Source organism: Euleptes europaea, chromosome 5 (assembly GCF_029931775.1).
Source record: "Euleptes europaea isolate rEulEur1 chromosome 5, rEulEur1.hap1, whole genome shotgun sequence".
Classification (NCBI taxonomy): Eukaryota; Metazoa; Chordata; class Lepidosauria; order Squamata; family Sphaerodactylidae; genus Euleptes; species Euleptes europaea.
Window position 1 is genome coordinate 55,186,171 of NC_079316.1, and position 23,343 is coordinate 55,209,513.

General features: G+C 42.7%; 1 protein-coding gene across 1 annotated transcript; it reads left to right on the plus strand.

Annotated features, from left to right (window-relative positions):
* Positions 1-1,117: 1,117 nt before the first annotated feature.
* Positions 1,118-22,932, plus strand: AS3MT (arsenite methyltransferase). The gene is made up of 11 exons (XM_056850445.1): positions 1,118-1,146; positions 2,872-2,959; positions 3,886-4,013; positions 5,237-5,387; positions 9,938-10,074; positions 11,213-11,282; positions 11,904-11,985; positions 14,096-14,227; positions 15,699-15,841; positions 16,393-16,527; positions 22,834-22,932. The coding sequence occupies exons 1-11, from the start codon at positions 1,118-1,120 to the stop codon at positions 22,930-22,932; spliced, it is 1,194 nt and encodes a 397-aa protein (XP_056706423.1).
* The last annotated feature ends 411 nt before the right edge of the window (positions 22,933-23,343 follow it).

The following is a 23,343-nucleotide window of genomic DNA, read 5'->3' on the forward strand; positions in this document are numbered from 1 at the left end:
TCTGGGGGCTTGTTTCGGTTTGCTATAAATGGCTTACAAGCCAGTTCTCAAAAAATCTGCATGCTTCATTGTACAAAAAACAATGCACACAACTGTGATGAAAAACTTCTTTTGGAAAATGAAAATTTTATTTTAATAAATTGTTAGCAATTTCACTTTTAATCTTTCCACCCTTTCCAGTACAGCATTTGTTGCTTGAGTGTGAGGTGTGCTGAAACAACTGTAGTGTGTGTATTTTCTCTGTGGAAAAGGGCCTGGAATGTACTCCCTGCTGTCTGTTTTGGCCTTGAACTGCATTCCTTCGTAGTCACTGCTGTTACAGCTCTTGATTAGGCAGCCTTGGATTCATTATATAATTCTCTATAGACCAAGTAATCTCTTCAGATACACAGCTGGAGAGGTGCTGGGGCCATCTGTTAAACAGCATTGTCCCTTGAGAATGTCTCATGTACAGCCAGTGAGAAATTTGTTTTAGAAGCAAGATTGAGCCTATAGTAAGCACTTTTTGATAGAATTGTCTTTTTCATTTGTTAGTAGAGACATCTTCAATTTTGTGCCGAGAAAGGTAGTGATTTTTTTTTTATTTTTTTACCTCCTTAAGGAGTAAACCGATTAATTGCAGTTATATGTGGTGCATCTGTAGGGGTACAGGGCTTCTTTGTCTAAATAGAATGCTGCAGGAATTAAGAGGGCTGAAGGTCTTTACAAGTTCTCATGAGTTAAAACGAATAGAAGATTAGAGGGGAAGATAATTAGTGTTTGGCCCTAAATTTATTTACTATTTATCCCACTCTTTGTCCAAGGAGCTGAGGGTGGCATATGTCTTTTATCCATTTTATCCTCGCAACAGCCCTATGAGGTAGGTTAGGCTAAGAGAGTGTGACTAGCCCAAGCTCACCCAGAATGCTTCCCTGGTGGAATAGGGATCCAGACCTGGGTCTGCTAGATTCTAGTTCAGCATTCTAACCAATACTGTGCCAGTTTATGCAAGCTTGGATTTTCTGGTTTCATACCTGAGCATTAGCAATTTACATGCCCCCTGTTAGCTACTGATTTGCATCCACCCACATTATCAAAGAAATACACCATCAGAAGACATTACTTAAGTTTTCAAACCATGTCCATTGGCGCCGGGGAGGTGGAGAGGTTTGTGACAGATTATACTGACAGCTAAGCATGTTTCTAGGATCACTTCTACACTGCAGTCAATAAGAGGACAGCCTATGGAAAATTTACTGTCATGGGCTGCATGCATTTACATTCTCAGAAATGTTTGTAGAAAATTGGTTCTGAAGAGTTTGGTGTTTGTATATCGTGCCTTCCCCCGTCCAGCTCATGATGGCATACACGGGGAGCCCTGTTTGCAGCAAATAATCATCTAACCAGTATGCCTCACTGGCTCATACTTCACAGGGGGTCGCCGTGTTCGTCTGCCTGCAGTAGTAGAAAAGGGCCAGAGTCCAGGAGCACCTGAAAGACCAACAAGAATATTTTCTGGCAGGGTAACTTGTAACCATCCACCTGCTCCGTTGGCTCATTCCCCAGACTGTGATCCTTCCTTTCTCCCGCAAAAGCCGGCACAGTGAAAGTGGAGAACGGCCACAGTCTACAAAGGAGCCGGCCCTTAAACGCCCGTTAACCCAATGAAAACGTGGGTCAGCCTACTGGCGCGGGCCGCTGCAAAGTTACGGGGAAAGAGGCAGCACGCCGCCTGGCTCAGCCACGTCCGCAGAAACGAAGCACATCCCTTTCCGGCGACCGGGTTTCGCTTCCCCTGCAACCACGGCGCGCGCACGCCCCTTTGGTCAAACCCGAGGTCGCGAGTCCAAATCTATTTGCGCCCTTTTTGGCGGCGGGGGCTCACAGCCTGGGGACGGGGTCGGAGCGGCGCACAGTAAGGGGGGGGGAGGCGAATCAGGGTTATCTTTTGCAGCGGGTCGCCGTGTGAGTCTGTCTGCAGTAGTAGAAAAGAGCAAGAGTCCAGGAGCACCTTAAAGACGAACACAAATATTTTCTGGCAGGGTAGGAGCTTTCGGGAGCAGCTCCTACCCTGCCAGAAAATATTTGTGTTCGTCTTTAAGGTGCTCCTGGACTCTTGGGGCAAAACGAAAACGCCGCGTCGCTTTATCCTCCTTTAGTCCCTGTTTCAGCCAGGATCGAACGCACATTAGGCGAAACGCGCGCGTTTGGTCCTGGCTGAAACGGTTGGTTCAAACGCACGGGGAGCCTCCAGCAGCTACTTGTTTCAGACTTATAGTGGGATGGGCTGGCATCATGCATTTGATTATCCAGTCTTAAATATTGTGGGATTAAAATATTGTGAGATAACAGAGGAGCGAACCAGGGACATTCTGCCCATGCGTTAATCCCCAGGGATTAAAGGAGGATAAAGCGACCAGGCGTTTTCGCCCATGGTCGCTTTATCCTCCTTTAATCCCTGTTTCAGCCAGGATTCAGCCTGGATTAAACGCGTGCGTTTCGCCTAATGTGCATTCGATCCTGGCTGAAACAGGGACTAAAGGAGGATAAAGCGACCCGGCGTTTTGGTTATCTTTTGGTTGGGGAAGGAATTCTAACGGGAGGGGGGAATGAGAGTGGCGGAAAGGACGCGGCCGGAGGATCGCGCGCAGCGCCTCGGAACTGGTTTGGCGCAGGCAGTAAAGGTTCGGCTCTCTCGCCCCCCCCCCCAAAAAAACCCCACGACACAGTTGAGTGAGGAACCTTCACAATAGTCTCACGGGAGTAGAAAAGAGCAAGGGTCCAGGTATCTGAAAAAGCGAGCTGTGGCTCACGAAAGCTTCCACCTGCGAGAGGTTTTGTTCGCCTTTAAGGCGCTGCTGGATCCTTGCTCTTTTCTGCTGCTACGGACAGGCTAACGCGGCTGCCCATCGTGGATATTCTCACAGGTTCTTTTTGTTTCTTTGTAGTGGCTGCCCAGCGGATATACAAAGAGGTACAGGTGAGAGTGCAATAAACCAGATAGTTTTATTTTTTCCCGCTGGGCGCCAGGAACTATTCCATACCCAAACGGGCATGTCTTGCCTGATCGTTCCTGTCAAATGTAGCCCATCGGGGAGTCCCTGTTGCATCCAACCCGTGAACGCCTCTGTGCATTACTGTCCTGACTGCCTGATTTATCTCCTCCTTTATCGGGGTCTGTTTGTTTCTTGTCTGTCCCGCCCATTCAGCCTGGTCATGTAGGGTTGCCAACTCTGGACTGGGAAATTCCTGGAGATTTGGAGTTGAGCCTGAGGAAGGTAGAGTTTGGGGAGGGGAAGGACCTCGGTGCCAGAGAGTCCACCATCTGACGGTACCATTTTCTCCCTGGGGAACTGAGCTCTGCCGTCTGGAGATCAGCTGTAGTTGTGGGAGATCGCCAGGCTCTGCCTGGAGGTTGGCAACCCTAGCCTAGTGACCATGCCTTGAGAAGCTTTTCAGATGTTTTTGTTTTCACCTTGCTCAGTTGAAAAAAGAGTTGTTAGAATAAGTGAGAAGAGGTTCTTTGTAGTCTAAGAGGACTGGTTTAGTCAACCTCTCTGTCCTGGACCCATCAGAAACAGCACCCTCCCAAATGTGGCTGGTATACCAAAAGGTGATTTGGAGCACGTATGTGTGTGAGATATTTAGATGCTGGTAGTGTGATCCAATGAAGTTACACCCTGCGCTTACAGAAATGTAACTCAGTTTAGGATTGCACTGTAATTCTATTTGTATTCAAGGTATTTTCCAAACTGCGTGAGCCAAATTGTGTAGTTTGGAGAGAGATCTAGAACCTTGGTAGGGACATCTCTTTCCACTGAACACTGTGAAACAGACAGCCCCTTACCCCATTTTAGGCCTTTTAAAATATTGTTTATAATTCTGGTGTTAATTTCCCGTTCTCAGGATTACTATGGCAAAGAGGTGACGAAAACAACGGATCTCAAAACCAATGCTTGCCTTATGACAGCAAGACCTTTGCCCACGTTTGTCAGAGAAGCACTCCAGTGTGTGCATGAAGAAGTCTCAGCAAAGTACAGTATTAGGTTTTTGACTTGGCTTCACTCACTTGAGTTGTATCATGGAAACGAGATGCATTTTTGTCTTTGTATACCTAGTAGGGAACTCTTAAATCCTTCAGCATTAAGAATAAATTAAGAACAAAAGATTGGGACAGCAAACATTTAACTGATAGATTAAATAGCTAATGTTTTAATTGATTGATGTGGGCAAATTGTAAGGGGTTGGCCTGAGAATTCAGAAGTCCATGCAGATTTTTTGAAGGCTACCTTGTTGCCACAGCGTTACTGCAATGGAAAGTGAAAAATAAATAATTAAAGATTACATTTCCTCTAAAAATAATTGATAGCTGTTTAAGAATCTGACGCTTCCTTTTATTATGTCAAAAAGGAGCTTATGCTATTTGATTAGGCACTTAAATACTCAAGGCTCCCACTCTCCTGACATTCTACAAACAGTGTAAAACTGCATCATTCCGGAGGGCATTTTTACACACATAACTGAGCTGTACTGAATCTGAGCTGTGCTGAAATGGCTCAGAGAGCTGCTTTTGGTAAAGGGATGGGGACTGTAGACCATGCTACTATGTAATTTGAGCATTGTTTAATGTGTCACGTTAAAGCTTGTGCTTTGTTTCAGGTCTGTTTCAGATTTCTGCAATCCAAATCTTATTGCAGTGTTTATTGTATGTCCCATCCTGTTGATTAGGTGGATTTAAACTGTGTAATCCCCCTTGAGTCTCAGTGAGAAAGGCAGACTATATACAATGCAAATAAATTAGTAGTTTTTTTACTTTGTTCCCAGATGTTTAATCCAACTTCAGTGGAATCCTCTGTGAAGTAGGGGGATGCCTTAATAATGTCCCATATTCTGAAAGATCTTGTCAGTGTGACAGAGCAGTGATAGATAAATTTCCACATTATGTTCAATGTTCCTATTTGTATAAAAATGTATAGACAGCAGCTATTGGGCCCTTGAGTAACAGTTCAGTGCCACACAGAGTTACTGTAGTCTAGATTTCAGTGGAGTTAGACTGGAGTAACTCTGCATAGAACTTCATGGTTAGGTTTTTAACTGTTCATCTGTGGCAGAAGGATATTGAAGAGCAGCAGGTGCAATCATAAATACCTCTTGTGAAGCGGTGTTGATATGGATTGGCTCTTGCTATACTTGACACATAATTTCTGTCCCATCGTTTCCTTTCACATTAGTTTGTTCCCTTTTTTCTCTCCCCCAGGTATTATGGTTGTGGCCTGGTGATACCGGAGTGCCTAGAAAATTGTTGGATATTAGATTTGGGCAGTGGGAGTGGAAGAGATTGTTACATGCTCAGTAAACTGGTTGGGGAGAATGGACATGTTACTGGGATAGACATGACTGAAGCTCAGGTAGGAACTTCTCCCCACCCCTCGGCAAATTCAAACATGAATGAATGAATGAATGAATGGTTTTATTTGCATTTAGCCACAGGTCATTACAAACATATCAAGGATACCACAAATACATAATAAAATATTAGATTAATAACATACTGGATTAATAATAAATATACATAATAAAACTTTGCTAAAACGATGCATACAAAACAACAAAATAATAGCTAAAAATTGTGGTGGTGTCCCAATCGGCCAATGGGACCTAGCAACCATTAAAATCAACTTAAAGGATCTACTCCCTTAGCAGCCATATTGGCCCTTATTTTCTCTGCTGCCAGAGTATACAGGGCAGTCCTATAAGAGACAAACCCATTTGTATCTTTTAACAAAAATTCTAGTTTCTCGGCTCTAGGACAGGTGTTTAAGCCAGAAACCAACCCGACAAGAAATTTAGCCCTGGGTTCCACATATAGAGGGCATTCAAATAAGTAGTGGTATAAATCCTCTAGAGCAGATGTTCCACAGATGCAAAAACGTTGGTCTTTTGGAATTTGGCAATAACGCCCGGACAGAGCAGCCTTTGGCATTGTTTGAAACTGCAGGGACGTAAAGGCTGCTCTAAGCTTGGGGTTTGGTATATTGACTAAATAAGTAGCTCTAAGATGGTCAGTTTTGAAAAGTTTAAACCCAGAAGCAGTTCCCGATTTCAGAATCTGTGTTCTGTCCATCAGGGCATCTAATTTGTAGACCCAGTCTTTAAGTTGGGAAAAATCTGCTGATAGCCCTAAAAGGTCATCTGGAATTGAGTACTGAGATAATATCTTATTTAAGAAATTAAGGTGTGATGGATCTTTCATTAGCATGATGATGAATGATTGACTGCTAAACGATTTTGTTCTAGCTATTTTGTATTTTTTCCAATAATTGTAATACCACTAGGTATACACGCGCCCTGAGTGAGGGAAGACCTGTTTCGGCCCTCATCAGGGCAGCGGGAGTCCCCTTGGGGAGAACTAAGATACGCCTGAGAAAGTGATTTTGGATTGATTCTAGACTGATAAGAATATCATCTTTCCAGCCCCATACTTCCACTCCATAGAGGAGATGTGGTATGACCTTGCTTTTGTATAGTTTTAGGACAGGGTCTATAAGAAAACCTCCCTTGGTGAAGAAAAAATGTAAAATCGACCCCACTATCCTTAATGCAGAGGCCCTAGATGTTGCTAGGTGCACATTCCAGTTGAGGGTCTCCTTAAATGTAACTCCAAGGTGTTTAAAGGAGCTACACTGCTTGATTGGTTTGCCAAGTATACTCCAAGATGATATTTTGGGCTTTTTCCTGAAGACCATGACTTTTGTCTTCTCGTAGTTAATATTAAGGGCCTCTTCCTTGCAGTACGTTCCCAGTTGTTGCAGCAACCTTCTCAAGCCAACTTTGGTAAGGGAGATTAGGGCCATATCGTCCACATATAATAGGACTGAGATTTTTTGATGTACGAGTGAGGGTGGAACAAAATGTGGACCTGACAGCCTTTCAACGATATCTTTTATAAACAAATTGAATAACAAGGGGGCCAAAATACAACCCTATTTCACTCCCTTACAGATTGGAATTTTGTTGGTTAAAGAGCCAGTTATACCCACCCTAATTTGGGCATAGATGTCTGTGTGTAATGCACGCAACAAAAAGAATAGCCGTTTATCAATGTTTTTCCTTAATAATTTTGACCACAGACGGTCCCTATTGATGGAATCAAATGCAGCGGCCAGGTCTACAAATGCTACAAATAGCGCTTTGGTTGGGCCATTTACACCAGAAAAAGCAAGTTTTCAGTGTTTGGCAATGATCTACTGTGCCAAATCCCTTTCTGAATCCTGCTTGGTGTGGGTGCAGAATGTGGTTCTCGGTCACCCACTCTTCCAATGTATGCAGCAGTTTTTTGCTATATAGCTTTGCTGCAATGTCAAGCAGGCTTATGGGTCTATAGTTCTGTGGCTCTGTCTTGCTCCACTTCTTATGGATGGGGTCGACAATGCTTAGTTTCCAGCCAGAGGGAATTAAACCTGTTTCGTTGATATGTGTAAAGACTCTGGCTAGAACAGGAGACCACCAGTTTAGGAAAGCTTTATATAGTTCAGGGACGATCATGTCCTCCCCAGGGGATTTTCCAAGTGACAATGAGGCAATCAGGCCTCTGATTTCAGACTCTGAGACTGGCATCCAAACTGGGAGGTATTCAAACCAGTAGGTTTTATCTGTAGATTGCCAAAAGTAGATAGGGCATGGCTGTTGACTCTTATCCTCATGATGCATGCTACCACTCAGCATTCTTCTTAGCCTACCTTTTCCATGTTAACTCTCGTACCTCAGTCCATGTACAGCCTGCTCTTTTGTTAACTGTTTACCTCTGTTTCCCAATCTCCATCCTGTATTGCTTTCAGTAAATCAGTTAGCTGTTTCACAGCTATTGCTTCTATGTATGAAAACTAATCATACTCCATCACTTCATGCTTATTTCGTCACATGCTTAGTTTTATTATGCAGAAGTGATATCTATATATATGTTCATCGGGTAAAGTGATCCTGAGATTTGTAGCTTCTTATCTTGCAGAGGAACATTTCCCCTTCTGATGAAATGTGTTTATTTTTGTAATACAGACTCCTTTTAGGAAACCTGGTTTTCTTTTGGAAAGATCACTGTTAAAGTACATTGGACACAATGTAGATTGGAAGGTGTGCATTTTCCTTGCCTAAGCCCCCAGTGATATCATTCCCCCCATACCCTCTGTCTCTCTCTCTCTCTTTCTCTCTCTATCTGGAGCACTTTTTAGGACTTAAAAATCAGGAATAATTAGATTGCTGTATTATTATAACATCTATTACCACACTTTACTAGTTCCCAGCTTTGTTTTAAAACAAAGTCTCTGGCCCTTTACATTGTGGAGTAATAAAGGGAAATGTGCAGCTGCTTGCCCTCTAGTAGTAGATGGGGAGGAGTTGACATGACAGAAGGTAAGATTGGCCAGTGTATTGTAGGGCCTGAGAAAATGTTGGATCAGGATCCCTTGGCTATGAAACTTAGTGGGGGATCTTGGGCCAGTCACACCTCTCAGCCTAACCTACCCCACAGGGGTTTTGTGAGAATAAAATGAGGAAGAACCATGTAGGCTTCTGTGAGGTCTTTGGAGGAAGAGTGGGTTAAAATGCTCTGGATGGCTAGATAGGTTAGATAGAGATACTGTTAATGCTTTTTCAGGGAGCAAAACAAGCTTCTTTCTCTTGATATCTGGCAAGCTGAATTGCATATTGGTTTTGTTCTGAATAACAACTTGGCCAAGGAAAAGCCGTATCTTCCTTTATAAGGGGTGGTTGCATTGAGGGACAGACAATGACTTCAAGCGTCAAGTTCTTTTGAACCAATCCAAAACTTTTTTAATATTTCTAATTAAATCAAAGGTGACTTGATAAAGAAAGGTCTGTATAGTTGTCCAGCAGAGGAAGAATTTATTAGAAAGTGGCTCCTTGGGGTATCTGGCTAACAGCTGAAATTTATTTGTTTAAAGGAATTACAGAAATTGATTCAAAGGATAATCACAATGATTAAGAATACAAATAAAATAATCTCTACAAAATAGAAAAATCGTGCAAAAAAAGGCTTTTTATTCATCTTTGAATACCTGGCAATGAAAATATTTTCACCTGTTGAGACCAGGGAAGAAAAAGAACACTCCTTCTTGAAGATAGTATTGTATGACCTTAAGGCCTGCAGGGGCTTCTAGGGATTTGAATATGTACAGAGTATAGTACACATGCAGAAAGAAATGGGTTAGTCATGGAAATGTTTCATTCAGATGCTTTAGTGGGATATCAATAAATGTAACAATATAGCATAATCTCTGCCATACAAGACACAGCCACAAAGACACTTGAAAATTATGTAAAGTGAATTTGAGATAACTTTAAATTATAGAGGAACATTTGGGGCTTACCAGGACAGTGTTGTGTAGTGGTTTGAGCATTGATTAGGATCTGGGAGACCCTTGATTTCCCACTCTGCCATGAAAGCTTCCTGGGTGACCTTGGGCCAGTCACACACACTCAGCCGAGCCTACATCACGGTTGTTGTGAGGATAAAATTAAGGAGAGGAGCACCATGTATGCCATTGGGGAGAAAGGTGGGGTATAAATTAAGTAACTAAATGTATGAGATGGTTGTGAGCTATCACTGTGGCAAAGCGTTATACAAGGTAAATCCAGGCCGTAAGCTGAATGAGGGATCTAGGGAAATATTTGTACTGCTGTATGCAGACTGGAACCAAAATGCAGCAAACACGACGGGAACCAGAGCATATCTGGATAACAGTCTGGATAGGAAAGGGCAAGCTGGTAGTCTGGCATCAAGAAGGTAGCGGAGAAGGAATTAACAAGTTGATTCTTGAAGATTAGTGATAACTGTGGTGGGACAACAACAAATACAAAGCAGTGTTTATTTTAAGCACCATTTGAGCTCTCTCTTCCTTACTTTGTCTTTCCATTCTTTTGCTTTACTTCTCTCCTTCAGCTAGAAGTGGCAAAGAAGTACATTGACTATCACATGAACAAATTTGACTACCAAAATCCCAATGTAAACTTCATCCTTGGACACATAGAAAAACTGGGAGCAGCGGACCTGAAGGATGAAAGCTATGACCTTGTAATGTAGGTACACTTTCTAGCTCTTTTCCCTGCATGCTGGGATTCTATGTAATAACACTTAGCATTTGTACAATGGTTTAAGTGGCCGCTTGTTTTATGTACCTTATCTTGTAATCTTTATAAGAACCCTGTAATGTAGGTAGTTAATACTACACATACTATACCTAGGGTGGGGGAGCTGAGACTGAAGTCTTGACTACACAGTATGCTGTTTCTGGAGCCTTCTTCCCAAAGTCCTGATCCAAATTGAGCCCCCGTATTCCTGAGAATTAAATTTCAACATGGAACTTCCAGCACTCGTCTGGTTGACAGGACCTAAGGCAGACCCGGAAACAGTGTTAACAGGTGGTTAGGACTGAGGACAGCTTACCTTGAGCAACCTAGCGAGTTAACAAGAGATTTGAACCCCTCACAATTAATCTGTGAGGAAACTGCAAGGAAAAGACTCCATCACTGTCTCTCTGAGGATGAAATTTCACATTAGGAAGCAGGCATTGGGCTCCTGACCTTGTTTTTGTTTCATAATGCTAATGTATTTGGAGGGGGGAGCATTTGCATGGAAGAATCAGTGGGTCTGACAGGATGCTTGACCCTTTCTGCACCCTTTGATTCTCTAACAAATGACCTTGCCCCCCCCCCCCCCGGCATTTTTTTTTACTGTGTTTTCCCTTGAGGCCTGAGGTTGGAAGGAGCCCAGTTGTGGGGGAAATGGCCTTGGGCAGCATTTGCAGGGAGAATCCGTGGGTCTGTGGGAATGGTAATGCACTTCCTCCCCTGGCTCTTCATCCCTGACAAAGTTGTTTAGGAAACACATTTACCAGTCCTATTGTTGGTCACTTTTGGAGGCAGGCTCCCAATTTAGATCAGGAAAGTTTCTCTAATTTGGTTTTTAATTACGTTAAGTGAAAATAAATTGGCTTTTAAAACTATATGAGTCTGTGCTCCTAGGCTGGGCTAGGGGAAGACAGCAGGACTCATCATGGTCACAAGGGGTACCAAGATTTCTCCTGCCCTTTACCAGTGTGGGGAAGCCAAGCTCCCATGTTGCCTTGTTCCACAGCTTGATCTTATTAGCCTAGTGAAATCTGTCCCTTGTTTTCCTTCACCAAAGAACCCAAATGAGCTTTTGTCTCCTGTTTAGCTCCAACTGTGTGGTTAACCTGTCTCCCAATAAAAGATCCGTCCTGCGTGAGGCCTATCGAGTGTTAAAGGTAAAGTGACAGCTGGTTGTGGAATGCATCTTAGACTGACTGTAATGGCAATGGAGAGAAAAGAGATCTTTGCAGTGAGGAGGATATCTGAGCCATACACAAAATAGTTAGCCGAGTCATGCAACTGGAAAATGTGTGAGGTCAGTCTTGAGCACTGAAATCCTTTGAGTTCAGTGTCTGGAGAGAAGTGAATACGTAGGTTAGCACCTGCAAAGAGTCGCTGGTCAGAAATTTTAGAACCTTGCCCTAAATGCAGGCTTCATTGCCTGTAATGTACTTTGCTGCCCAGCTGCTACTATATTCTGTTTATATAAACAAAGTGAAGATGATTGACTTTCCTACAAGGAGACGGCCTAGGCTGCCTCCAGAGACCTTGGTTAATTTAGCTTGCCTGGGTTGGCTGAATTGCTTTAGAAGACATAACATATCAATAGCAAAAAAAATTCAATGGCTGGTGAACAGTGGCTGGAACTGGCACGGCAGTCTCAGCCAGGCAGTTTCCTTGGCTTTAACCCAGTCAGTCTCCATGCCCTTTTTCTACTATCAAGCCCTGGAGACAGTGTTTCATATTTAATTATTTGTTGTGATTAGGGGGCTCCCATTTCTCTCTGTTTCTCTCAGACAGGCGGGGAGATGTATTTCAGTGACGTGTATGCCAGCCATGACCTGCCTGAGGAGATCAGGAAACATAGGATCTTGTGGGGTGAGAGAATTCCTTCCCTCCTCCCTGACCACACATAAACCACTGTTGGAATCGAAATTCAGTATTGCATATTCCTTTCCAGTACATAATCTTAAAGCTGCTTCTCTTCTGACTGTTTCTTCTGTGAAATTTCTCAAAATGTTTGAACTCTGTCTCTTCTTCTAAAACCAGGCTACTGTGTAGAAGCCCCAGACTCACTAGTGATTGTGTTCTATGGTTCTCTGCGAACCTCCTGCTACTCTGCATGAAGATTTTTGGACTGGGATTATGGTCCCCTACTGACATTACAAGAGAACGGTTTAGGAGATCTCTGACATTATTCTCATCAACTCCTTTTGAGTTCTCTTCCCAAACTATATTGGGATGATGGGGACACTATTTGTGCAGTCACACCCATTGTGGATCTGTGGGGTTCAATGAGGGGAGTATTCAATCTATACAGGTTTTGACTGTTGGGAGAAGACACCCCCATCCTCATATCTTATCCATACCCTCTTCTTAGGTGGTTATAATTGACATAGTTGTCCACTCCTTCATTTTATCCCCAGAATAGTCTTGTGAGGTGGATTGAGCTAAAGGGGAGTGATTGGCTGCAGGTCACCGTGGGTACTTTTCACACGTGCTGAATAATGAACTTTCATTGCATGTTGTAACTGGATTTGACTGTATAAAATGGCAAAATCCATCTGCAAACAATCATTCAGGTGCATTGAAAGTGTACTGAAAGTGTGTTATTCAGTGTGTATGAAAGTGCCCATGAACTTCATGGCTGAATGGGATTGGAGCTTGAGGTTACTGCCACATGGTAACGTTTCCCTGTGTAGCTGCTGAACACACATTCTCCTATAGTTTCCTTGAGTTGGTCCCCTCTCTCATGCCACAGAATGGCTTTTTCATGCTAGTGACGTAGCAATTTCTGAGTCTTTGTAGAGTCTAAAAAGCCCTCTAGTGGTATAGGTGGGGAAATGGCAGCAGGACCTGCAGAAATGTGCACCTTCCCATCCACCATGGCATGTGAACTCACTTTGACTGTGATCTCTCCCAAAAGAATGTATCAAACCGGGTTTCAGAAAGATTCGAGCAAAGGAGGGGAAAACCTGTAAAGTGGATGATTAGGGAACAACTATAAAGAGCAAAACCCTCTGTGTAGAAGCAACTGGAGTTTCTCCAGCCCTAATCTGGCATTGTAACTGCTACACCACACTTTCCTTAGGATCCCATTTTGGGACTTCACATCCCACCTTCACAGTGTCCAGGGTTCCCTACCCCCATAGTTTACCGCTTTCCAAAGGAGGAAATCAAGGTTCTCCATTGTTGTGTGTAAAAAAACAGCAACAACGTAACTCATATGCATGTTTTTATGCCTAATGGTTTCTCTGGAACATGTACAGATTCCACCTTTCTGAGGTACCCAATATGTGATGTGTATACATGTAAATGCATGCTAACTTCCTCTTCAAATTTGACTACTGAAGAGTCTTGCTTTTAAAAAGTTAATTGAATGGCACTTCCCACTCATTAGTAGCCAGGTGGAAACCTTGGGAACCCAGAGTGATTAAAAGACATGGGGCTTTCTAGAATGCCATCTTTTTGGGAGCGAGCATGGAGTAGTGGTTAGGAATGGCGGACTCTAAACTGGAGAACTGGGTTTGATTCCCCACTTCTCCACATGAGTGGCGGACTCTAATTTGGAGAACAGGGTGCTGAGGAATACAGGCAGGATGCTGCTGCAGTTGTCTTATTTGTGGGCTTCCTAGAGGCACCTGGTTGGCCACTGTGAACAGACTGCTGAACTTGATGGGCCTTGGTCTGATCTGGCATGGATTTTCTTGTGTTTTTATGATTTCCTGCTCCGCCACATGAAGCCTGCTGGATGACCTTGACAGTTCTCTCTGAATTCTCTCAGCCCCACCTACCTCATAAGGTGTCTGTAGTGGGGAGGGGAAGGGAAGGCAATTGTAAGCTGCTTTGAGACTTCTTAAAGGTAGAGAAAAGCAGGGTATATAAACCAACTCTTCTTTAGTCCCTCTAGTATCCTTCTATCTCAATTTTTTTCCCATGTCTCCTGTGCATTTCCATCAAGTACGCTTTGTTGTTGTGCCATGTTTAGGTGAGTGCCTAGGTGGAGCCCTGTGGTGGGAAGATCTGTACAAAATAGCTGAGGATGCTGGGTTCTTGCCACCTCGACTGGTGACAGCCTCTCGAATATCCATCAGTAATAAGGAGCTGGAAAAAGTTGTGGGTAAGAAAAAAAAAACCCTCTATGGTATGCTAAATTAAACATCAATGTCTGTCTCTTTGCATGGAGCAAAGCAACCTCACCTTAGAACACCACAGTTCTGAGAGAGAGACTAAGCAGTGTGATCGGAGAAGTGTATGTGAGTGAGTGAGAGATGGCCATCTGCGCCTTCCCTGTGGGACTAAAATAATCCATTTTCTGCACCGAATACATATTCTCATTGCACCATTTCTTCACCCAAGTTTTCAAAAGTCTTAGCTGATTTGTGCCACTGATCTGGCATAGTTGCAGCTGTTTCTGTGACGTTATACGAATGCAGGTAGATACCAGGAACTTCTAAAAAGACCTGCTGGCTGACAGGAACAACACAATTGACTTGTGTTCAATTCCAGAAGTGGTTGAAAACAGGACAACAATTGAATACTTTATTTCTTTTCAGATTCTTCTAGATGCCTATGGGTTAGGGATGTCTTCTATGCTGTGGCCAAACCAATTATGATGTCTTGAAGCTGTGATCACAATCTTTGGCCTCCCCCCCCTTTCCTTAAAAGTAGTTGGGGGGAGTGAGAAAGGGAGCAAGCTGGTAAGCAGCCTGGGGTGGGGAAAATATGTTTAACACCTTTCAGTTCCCTTTTTCACAGCTGTTGTTTACTATATGGGAGAGAACATACAGTATGCTTCCCCCCATAGGAAAAATAGTAGTAGGGGGTAATTTTTAAATGGGGAAAATATGGCTGAAAGAGTTAAGCACCCTTCTACTGGTGTCTCTTCCCATGGCTTATGGAGATCCTGGTCATGAATTTCATATGTCCTGTCCGGTTTGATCCTGGGAATGCATGTCTTGCCCACTTGGCTAAAGAGTTCCATAGGAGTAGCCTGCCATGTTAGTCTGTAGCAGCAAAATAAAACAGGAGGCCAATGGCACTTCTAAGACTAACAACGCTTATTCCAGTTTATTCCAGTTTGCATGAGTCAGAGCTCATTTCATCAGATGAGGTGAGGTCTCCATCCCATAGGTTGATGCTTTTATATTCTCAACAGAATAGTGGGGGGAAATGTTTAGAAAGGTTGGTTCAAAATGAGATCCAGTAAAAAAAAAAGTAACCAGTTCACTCAGAATTGATGAGGTCCTTGGTGGAAATATAATATAATATATATATTATAATATATAATATAATATAATATATATAATATATATATATTATAATATAATATAGTTCAAGATAGCCAGTACAATAGGCAGTTACAGAAATATAGCTGAACTGATTGCATATCTTGACCCTTATGGATGTCAGAGTATACCACCATCATCTTAGTGCAAGAAACATAATAATTGCTATACCAGATCAGAAAGACTGGAACTGCCTATCTTGTTTCACTTTTCTCTGCCTCTGGTATCCTGCTTTTAAAATAGGAATGGCACTACCTTGCCTCTGAGTGGGCCTTAAGGATTGTCAATATGTTCTCATTGCAGGTGACTGCCAGTTTGTTTCTGTTACTTTCCGCCTCTTTAAGGTCCCCCAGGATGACTCAGCTCAAAGGTGTGAAGTTATTTACAATGGAGAAATCACTGGACATAAGAAAGAACTAGAGTTTGATGTTAACTACAAGTTCAAGGTACAGGTCTGGATGTTCAGAAATTCTCTTCTAATTCCCTCCTGTGGGACATAAAACTGTGTGAGAAGTGAAAATTCCACTCCATATCTAGTCTAAGCTACAAGAGAAGAGGGGAGTTGTCTCATCTGCCAGCCCCAAACTATGCGGAACGGCGCCATTTAAGTCATCCCTAGCATACATCACCCACCTCCTGGAAGCAGTTCTGCCTCCTTGCTTGTTGCCCCCTCTGTCTCCAGGTTCTTGCCCCTAAGGTGAGACACCTCACCTAAAGGAACCCCCATGTCAATCGACCCCACCCCAATCTCCTTATACACAGCCACATGCGTGCAACTGGCTTCTTGGGAAGTGGGTCCTTCTCCCCTTTACCCGGAGAGTCCCTGGGTGCCGCCTCTCCTTGCATGACCTCCACCCAGCAGGCATCCACTGTTGTTAACCTGGAGATGCTGAAGACTGAACCAGGGACTTTCTGCATGCAAAGCATGCTGACCCCATAGTCCCTCTTAATTTCAGATTTTCTTTTTTATATTTCCTTTCCTTTCCTCCCCTCTCAGCAAGGAGAAGTGGTGGAAGTGGATAAGGAGACAGCAGCTATTCTACAGCACTCCAGATTTGCTACGAAGTTCCTGATCCGTCCAGTGGGGCAGAAGCAGCCAGGCCCTGAAAGCTGTAGTCCTGAGAAAGTAAAGGTTTGGTTCAATTTAGAGCAGCATTAATACAGCATAGTTTGCATAGGTAAACCATGCTGCAGGTGACACAAGTAGTGTCACGCTGCTCCGTAGGACTGAAGCCAGAGTGCATAAATTCTGAAGCCAGTGACTTTGAACAGCATACAGCAGTTGCCAAATGAGGGACTGAGAGGAGAAGCCTCTTATCTCTCAGGCCTAGTTCTCAAGACACCCCTGGAAGAGATGTGGAAGACCCTTAAATGGCTCTCCCGGCATATTTAATTTTATTTAAAAACGGGGAGGGGGGCTTGATTTGTATCAGGACTACTGAGCTGTGGTGGGATTTTATTTTTATTTTGTTTCTACCCTGCGCTTTCCTGGCCAAGGCCAGGCTCAGGGCTGCTAACAACTATTGGTTGATTATCTCATATATTATCTCATCCCTTATTTTGATTTAAGCAGGTTAAGTGAGGGAATCATTCTTAATCAGAGAGAGTGAATAGTCCCAGAGAGGATAACAAGGAGACCTAAGAGATAACAGGGAAGCATGAGGTCTAATTTGGGTCCATAGAAAGAACTAGAGAGGAAACATAAAGGAGAGGGGAAAATGGGAAATGGGAAAGAAGAGGGAGGGAGGAAAAAAGGGAAGGAGAGGGAGAGGAAGGAAGGGAGACCACTGCTGTTCTCAGCCATAGGCCCGGTGGAACATCTCCGTCTTATAGGCCCTATGGAACTGAATTAGGTCCTGCAAGGGTCTCACTCGACAGAGAGTTCCACCAGGCCGGCCAGGGCCAAAAAAGCCCTGGCCCTGGTCAAGGACAGCTAGATATTTCTCAGGCCAGGGACCACCAGTTCCAGGTGAATGCAATGCTCTTTGGGGGCTGTAACAGGAGAGACGGTCCCACAGATATGATAGCCCCGGACCATTTAGGGCTTTGAAGGTCAATACCAATACTTTAAATCTGCTCCAGTACTCTCAATCTGGAACCAGGGCAGTTAGTGAAGCACTAGTGTTACATGCGCTCTTCAAGGGGTCCCCTGCGCCATTGCATTCTAGACCAGTTGTAATTTCCGGAGCAGCCTCAAAGGTATCCCTGCGTAGAGTTGAGTTACAGTACCTTAATTTAGAGGTGATGCAGAGGTATAACCCTCCCTCTCATTTCATTTTTCTGAAACTACTTATCTCCTCTCTCCTGCTGTTAGTCCTAATTTGGGGATGGGTGGTGGTGGAAATGACCACCCCTCCCTGCAGCTGCTTTAAAAAAAAAGGCAGAGGGTGCTGTTGACAGATCTCCAGTGCATTGTCTAGTTGCACCTTTGCTGAGGTAGTCTCTGAGCTGTACAGTTTCAGATGGCAAATGGGGGCCTGTGTGACATGTAAAAAATGTGTATCAGATAGAAAACTAGATGTCAGTAAAATAGGTCCTAGCCTACCATGCTCCTGGATATGCTGGTTTACTCTCTGCAGGGGATGTTTTGCACAGGGAAGCATCCAACCATGTGAGCTTTACCTGCATATAACCATTCCCAAATGAATGCTTGGCAGCAGCAAATTCCAAATTGATATTTGAGAGCAACTTTAAGAACAAACACTATGATTGGAGTTCATTCTTGTACACCGGACTCTGGTGAAATTAAATTTTAGAATATTTCCGAGCTGAATTTATGCATGAGGATCTAGCAGAATGCCAGTGAATCACCATTCTGGTCAGGGAGTACTAAACCATTCAAGTTCTGTATAACAATAATTAAAAAGTTCTGGTTCAACTACTTTCGCTTCCCCCCGCTCCCCACGAATTGTCAGGAGTTTTGGAGCTTCTATATCTCCTATTCAGATATTACAGGGGGAAACAGTCAATTTACTTTCCAATTCAGAAAAAGGAGACATCAAAGACCGCAAGTCAAATTATACCCAAAAACTTACAATAAAGACTGTTACCATATATGGAATTAGAAATATCAGATTTTAAAGCTGGATTCAGAAAACAAATACTGTTACATTTCCAAGCATGTTACATTTCCAAAACATGAATGGAAAAACTGGGATTGTCTCATAATCAACATAGATGTTTACAACCTTGTAATGAAGCCCGAGTACTTATATGTATATTAATATCTGTTAATAGTGACAGAAAAATACAAGTTGAACAAGAAGTCATTTTAACATTCAGAAATATTTACCGTAGCTGTTTATAATGAATATCTTCCTTAAAAAAAAAAGATTTCTAAAGTTATACCTACTCACTTTAAGCATCCCTGCACTGCTCACAACCCAGTCATAGCAGATAAAAGATAACTTAAGCATGACAAGGGTGATACTGCTCTTGGGGGGGGGATCTAACCAGAGGACTTGCAGATGGGCTGACCTGGAAAGGGCAAGTAGGAGGAATTTGGTGCACTATCTTTTGAAACGAAAAGTATAAAAGAAAACTACCATTCTTATGGTTCTGAGAAAGCTGCTGCATCCCCCACTGCTGAGACGGAGTTGCACAGTTTAATTACATCTCTGCAGATTCCCCCCCCCCCCATGATTGTGACTTATTGCTTCTGCCTTATCAATGATAGCTTCAAATGCACAAGGTTATCTATAGGGATAAAATGTTTACCTTGTCTTTTTCACCACCGGGGACTCGAGGCAGCATGAGATATGACATGGGTTGAAGAAGAGGTCTTAAGAAACACACTATTTTCAGACATGCCCTTTTTGGAAGATCTGATGTTGTGCCGTTTAGTTTTGCATTTGCGGTAGATGATTAGTGTTGCCAGGTCTCTCTTTGCCACCGGTGAGAGGTTTTTGGAGCGGAGCCCAAGGAGGGTGGGGTTTGGGGAGGGACTTCATTGCCATAGAGTCCAGTTGCCAAAGCAGCCATTTTCTCCAGGTGAACTGATCTGTCGGCTGGAGATCAGTTGTAATAGCAGGAGATCTCCAGCTAGTACCTGGAGGTTGGCAACCCTACAGGTGACCAAAGTGGGTAGATGAAAGAATGGCAGTACTTCTAGGAGTGCATGCCGCTGCTTACCAAATGAAAGGCATATCTTTTAATATGGTGAAGCAGCACAAGAGATGGGTGGGGGCTCATGTCTGACCTGGTATTGACCTTTGAAGAGGTCTTGCTTATTCCAAATGTCTCCAAAGTTCAGGGTGACTACAGGAACACCATCTGCCTAGCACCCTACCCCCTTCATGAGTGGCTAGACAGACTTTGTGGGAACTCTTTTCTACCTGTCTGTGCAGACATGTTGTGTCATCGGAATTCCTGACTGATCTGTTGTATTCAGAACAGGTTCCAGAGCCACCTGGTATAGTTCTGGGGGGGAGGAGAAGATAAATACAATGTAAAATTGAATTCATCACATAGACTATTTGTAATGGACTTTCTCTGAATTAATCTGGGAGTATGACTTTGTAGTTGCAGTCACAAAGATTGTGACTGTATGTTCAAACAAAAAATTATTACACAAATAAAAGGCAATTTTAATAAAATAAAAGGTAGAGAACTCTGGTACTTTAATAAGCAACTGAGACGCAGTTATGTTTTGGATTTCCATTCCCTGGGTACTTTCTTGTACATGCAGTACACTTAATTGGATCTTGCCTGTCGGCCCTGACCCTATTTTGGGGCAGGCTTATCTACAAGAGACCTCTTCCCTCCTCCTGATTCATCTGATGAAGCCAAGCAGCTGTGTGTCCTAGAAAGCTTAACCTTGTGCTTTCTGGGGTGGGATGGGAAGGGGGAGAGGCTATGGGCCTGCAAGGCATTTCTTAGATAAACTTCTAAACCCAAGGGGAGGCTTACAGTGAGGTCCTAAAGGCTTAATTCTGCCTAGAAAATTACAAGAAATAAATGCCTTTTTATAATAAAGCATAATTTCTTTTGTCATAATAGAGTAGCCTAAGCTAAAATATCAGCAACTAGTCAACATGGGTTGCATTCAGATGTTATATATAACCATGGTTAAGGAAAACTGTGGACCTCATTCCTCCATCCTCCCTTTTTCCTGCCACGCTGACATGCTTAAATCCTAATTTCAATTACCTGTAGCATTTGAATGCAGGCATGTGGGTTAACCAAAGTTAGTAGTCTTTCCTCCCCCCACCCCCACTACCTGGCATTCTAAGCCTATATTAAACCCTGGTTTTGGACCCTATTTAGTGGAGGGAAAACAAACTCTGGTCAACTGGTATACCTTCAGTTATGTGTCCCAGGCAACTGGAGTTAGTGATGAACTTTGATTCTCAGTGTCGAGGGGGGAAGAGGGATGTATATGGGAGGTCTCCAACAAGCCAGGTATGTGCACACTTTTCTTTAACCATTATTAAATGTGACTCATCTAAATATGGCCATAATTTTTGAAACAGCGCTTCAGCAAATTTAAAGTTAGTTACCTGTTGGTTCTTGTAGGTTATCCGGGCTGTGTAACCGAGGTCTTGGTATTTTCTTTCCTGACGTTTCGCCAGCAGCTGTGGCAGGCATCTTCAGAGGAGTAACACAGTGTTACTCCTCTGAAGATGCCTGCCACAGCTGCTGGCGAAACGTCAGGAAAGAAAATACCAAGACCATGGTTACACAGCCCGGATAACCTACAAGAACCAATGAACTCTGACCGTGAAAGCCTTCGACAATATTTTTAGTTACCTGTGTTCAATTTCCAACCTCCTACTGTATAGGCCGGGAGGCAAATATATATATATATATTTTGTAAGGAATAATGTGAGAATAAACTCTGTAATACTTACTGTAGGAATCTAGAACACAGTGCGATGGGGGGTGACTCAGGCCAGTAAAACCCCAACGTGATCTTGTGTATGCTTATCACGGTACTGCTGATGGTAAGCTAAGAAAATTCATGACTATGTTGAGTTTGATTCAAGGATTTCTAGCACATGCTCATGAACATTGTGTTATTTCATGAGTCATCTCAATGGGTTTATGAAGCAGTCAGGATTGTAAAAGATCATAAACAATCTCTCCTCCCCCCAATTGTAACAAGGTGCCTATGGTGAACAGATGGTGTAAGATTTGCTTGGCTTTAATGCTGATGCTGGAGGCTTAGATGAGAGAGACTGCAAGCCATTCATCTGAGCTAACACAGGAATGAGGCATTTGTCTTCACACTAAGATAGTAAACACATTATAAAATCATGTATCAGAAGAGGAGAGTTTCCCAACAGTTTATCTTACTGAACAGAATTCAGAGCAGCAGTTGAGCATATGGTTTTTCTTGCTTCTACAGTTCCCTAAAATTCATTTCTTAGAAACCGAAGGAAAATTGCTAGCTGAACAGTTTGGCAGAATTGATTTATCTCTTAACTGTATGGTGTAAAATTAAAATACAGGGAATTATTTGTATAGATGAAGCCCTGCGTGAAGCAGAATATAATATAATAGAATGAGCTAGAATGCCCTTCCCATCCTTCAAAAGTCGCCTCCATCTGAAATGGTGTTTAAGATCCAAACTTCAGTTCTTTAATACACAACAGCACCACCTACTGCATGTCTATTACTAGACTATCGTTTTGTGATTCCCCCCCCCCCCCTTGCCAATGACTTGGGAGCCATAGGCATGCATCTGTACATGTTAACAGAACAAAGCAAAAAAGAAATGGATGGCATTACTGTGCAGTTCAAGTAGGTAAATCTACTCTCTCTCCCACAAAGTGTGGGAAAAGAATGGAAGATTCAAAGTTTCCCAAATGGAGCTTGTACAAAAGGGTGGGGGTGTCTCTGCTTTTCACCACTTGTGACCAGTAATGATCAAGGCCAAGCTTGCATTAACACCTGGTTGGAGACTAAGGTCTCAGTGAGCATGGTGCATTAAGATTAAAAAAAAAAAACTTTTAATGCTTGGATTGCAGAAGGGGATGAAGATTCACGGGAAGGGGAAAGGGGGAAACACAGACAGGTACAGAAAGAAGCAGGCCATGAAGGTCACGTTAGATTTTGTATATAATCATGGAAGTTAAGAAACATTTTTTAAAAGACAACTAAAAAGACAAAGCAATATATCTGGCGTTATGTATGTAGATTAAGTACTGGCTGTGTATTGAATTAGGAATCTGACTGGTGTCCTTGGCAAATTACTTTCTCAACCCCACCTCTCAAGGTTGCTGTGAGCATAAACTATCCCTCTGAGCTGCTTTGAGGATAAGAATTCAAACAGAACAAATACACAGAGCCACAGGAATTGCATGTTCCCAGGTCTTTGTCATTCTCTCTTACTTTGAACTGCAGGTAGTGTTTTAGCATGTAGCCCATTTTACCTAAAGTAATACAGCAACAGAACAGTATCCCTTTTGAGTATGATTTTTCCACCCTTTTTTTACAGGACAAGATTCGAGATCCCTTTAAAGTAGTGGAGCAGATGGAGGCAAGAGTGCCTAAACAGATTGTATCGGGATGCTGTGGAACTAAAGGATGCTGTTGAACCTTGCAGTGTATCATCATCAGAAAGAAGAGTTTTAAAGGATTCATCAAAACAACAAATGAAAAGAGACTGTTATGGGAGGCATGGACAAAATACTGTATGAATGAATTTAATTGTGATATCAAGGGATATATTTTGATCTAATTCAGATATGTTGAAATAATTAAGAAAAGATATGAATTTATTATATCTATAAGTAAATGATATAGGTGATTTATTACTAAGAATTAGACAATAGATACATAGAGACCAACAATGATAATAAAGAGACAGAGGAGGGGAGAGGGGAAGTCAAAGATGTACATGTTAGTTATGATAAGAAAAGTTTGTTATATTATATAATTTGTTAATGGATATTTGTAATTGAATATGAACAAATTTGGAAAAACAATAAAAAAATTATTAAAAACA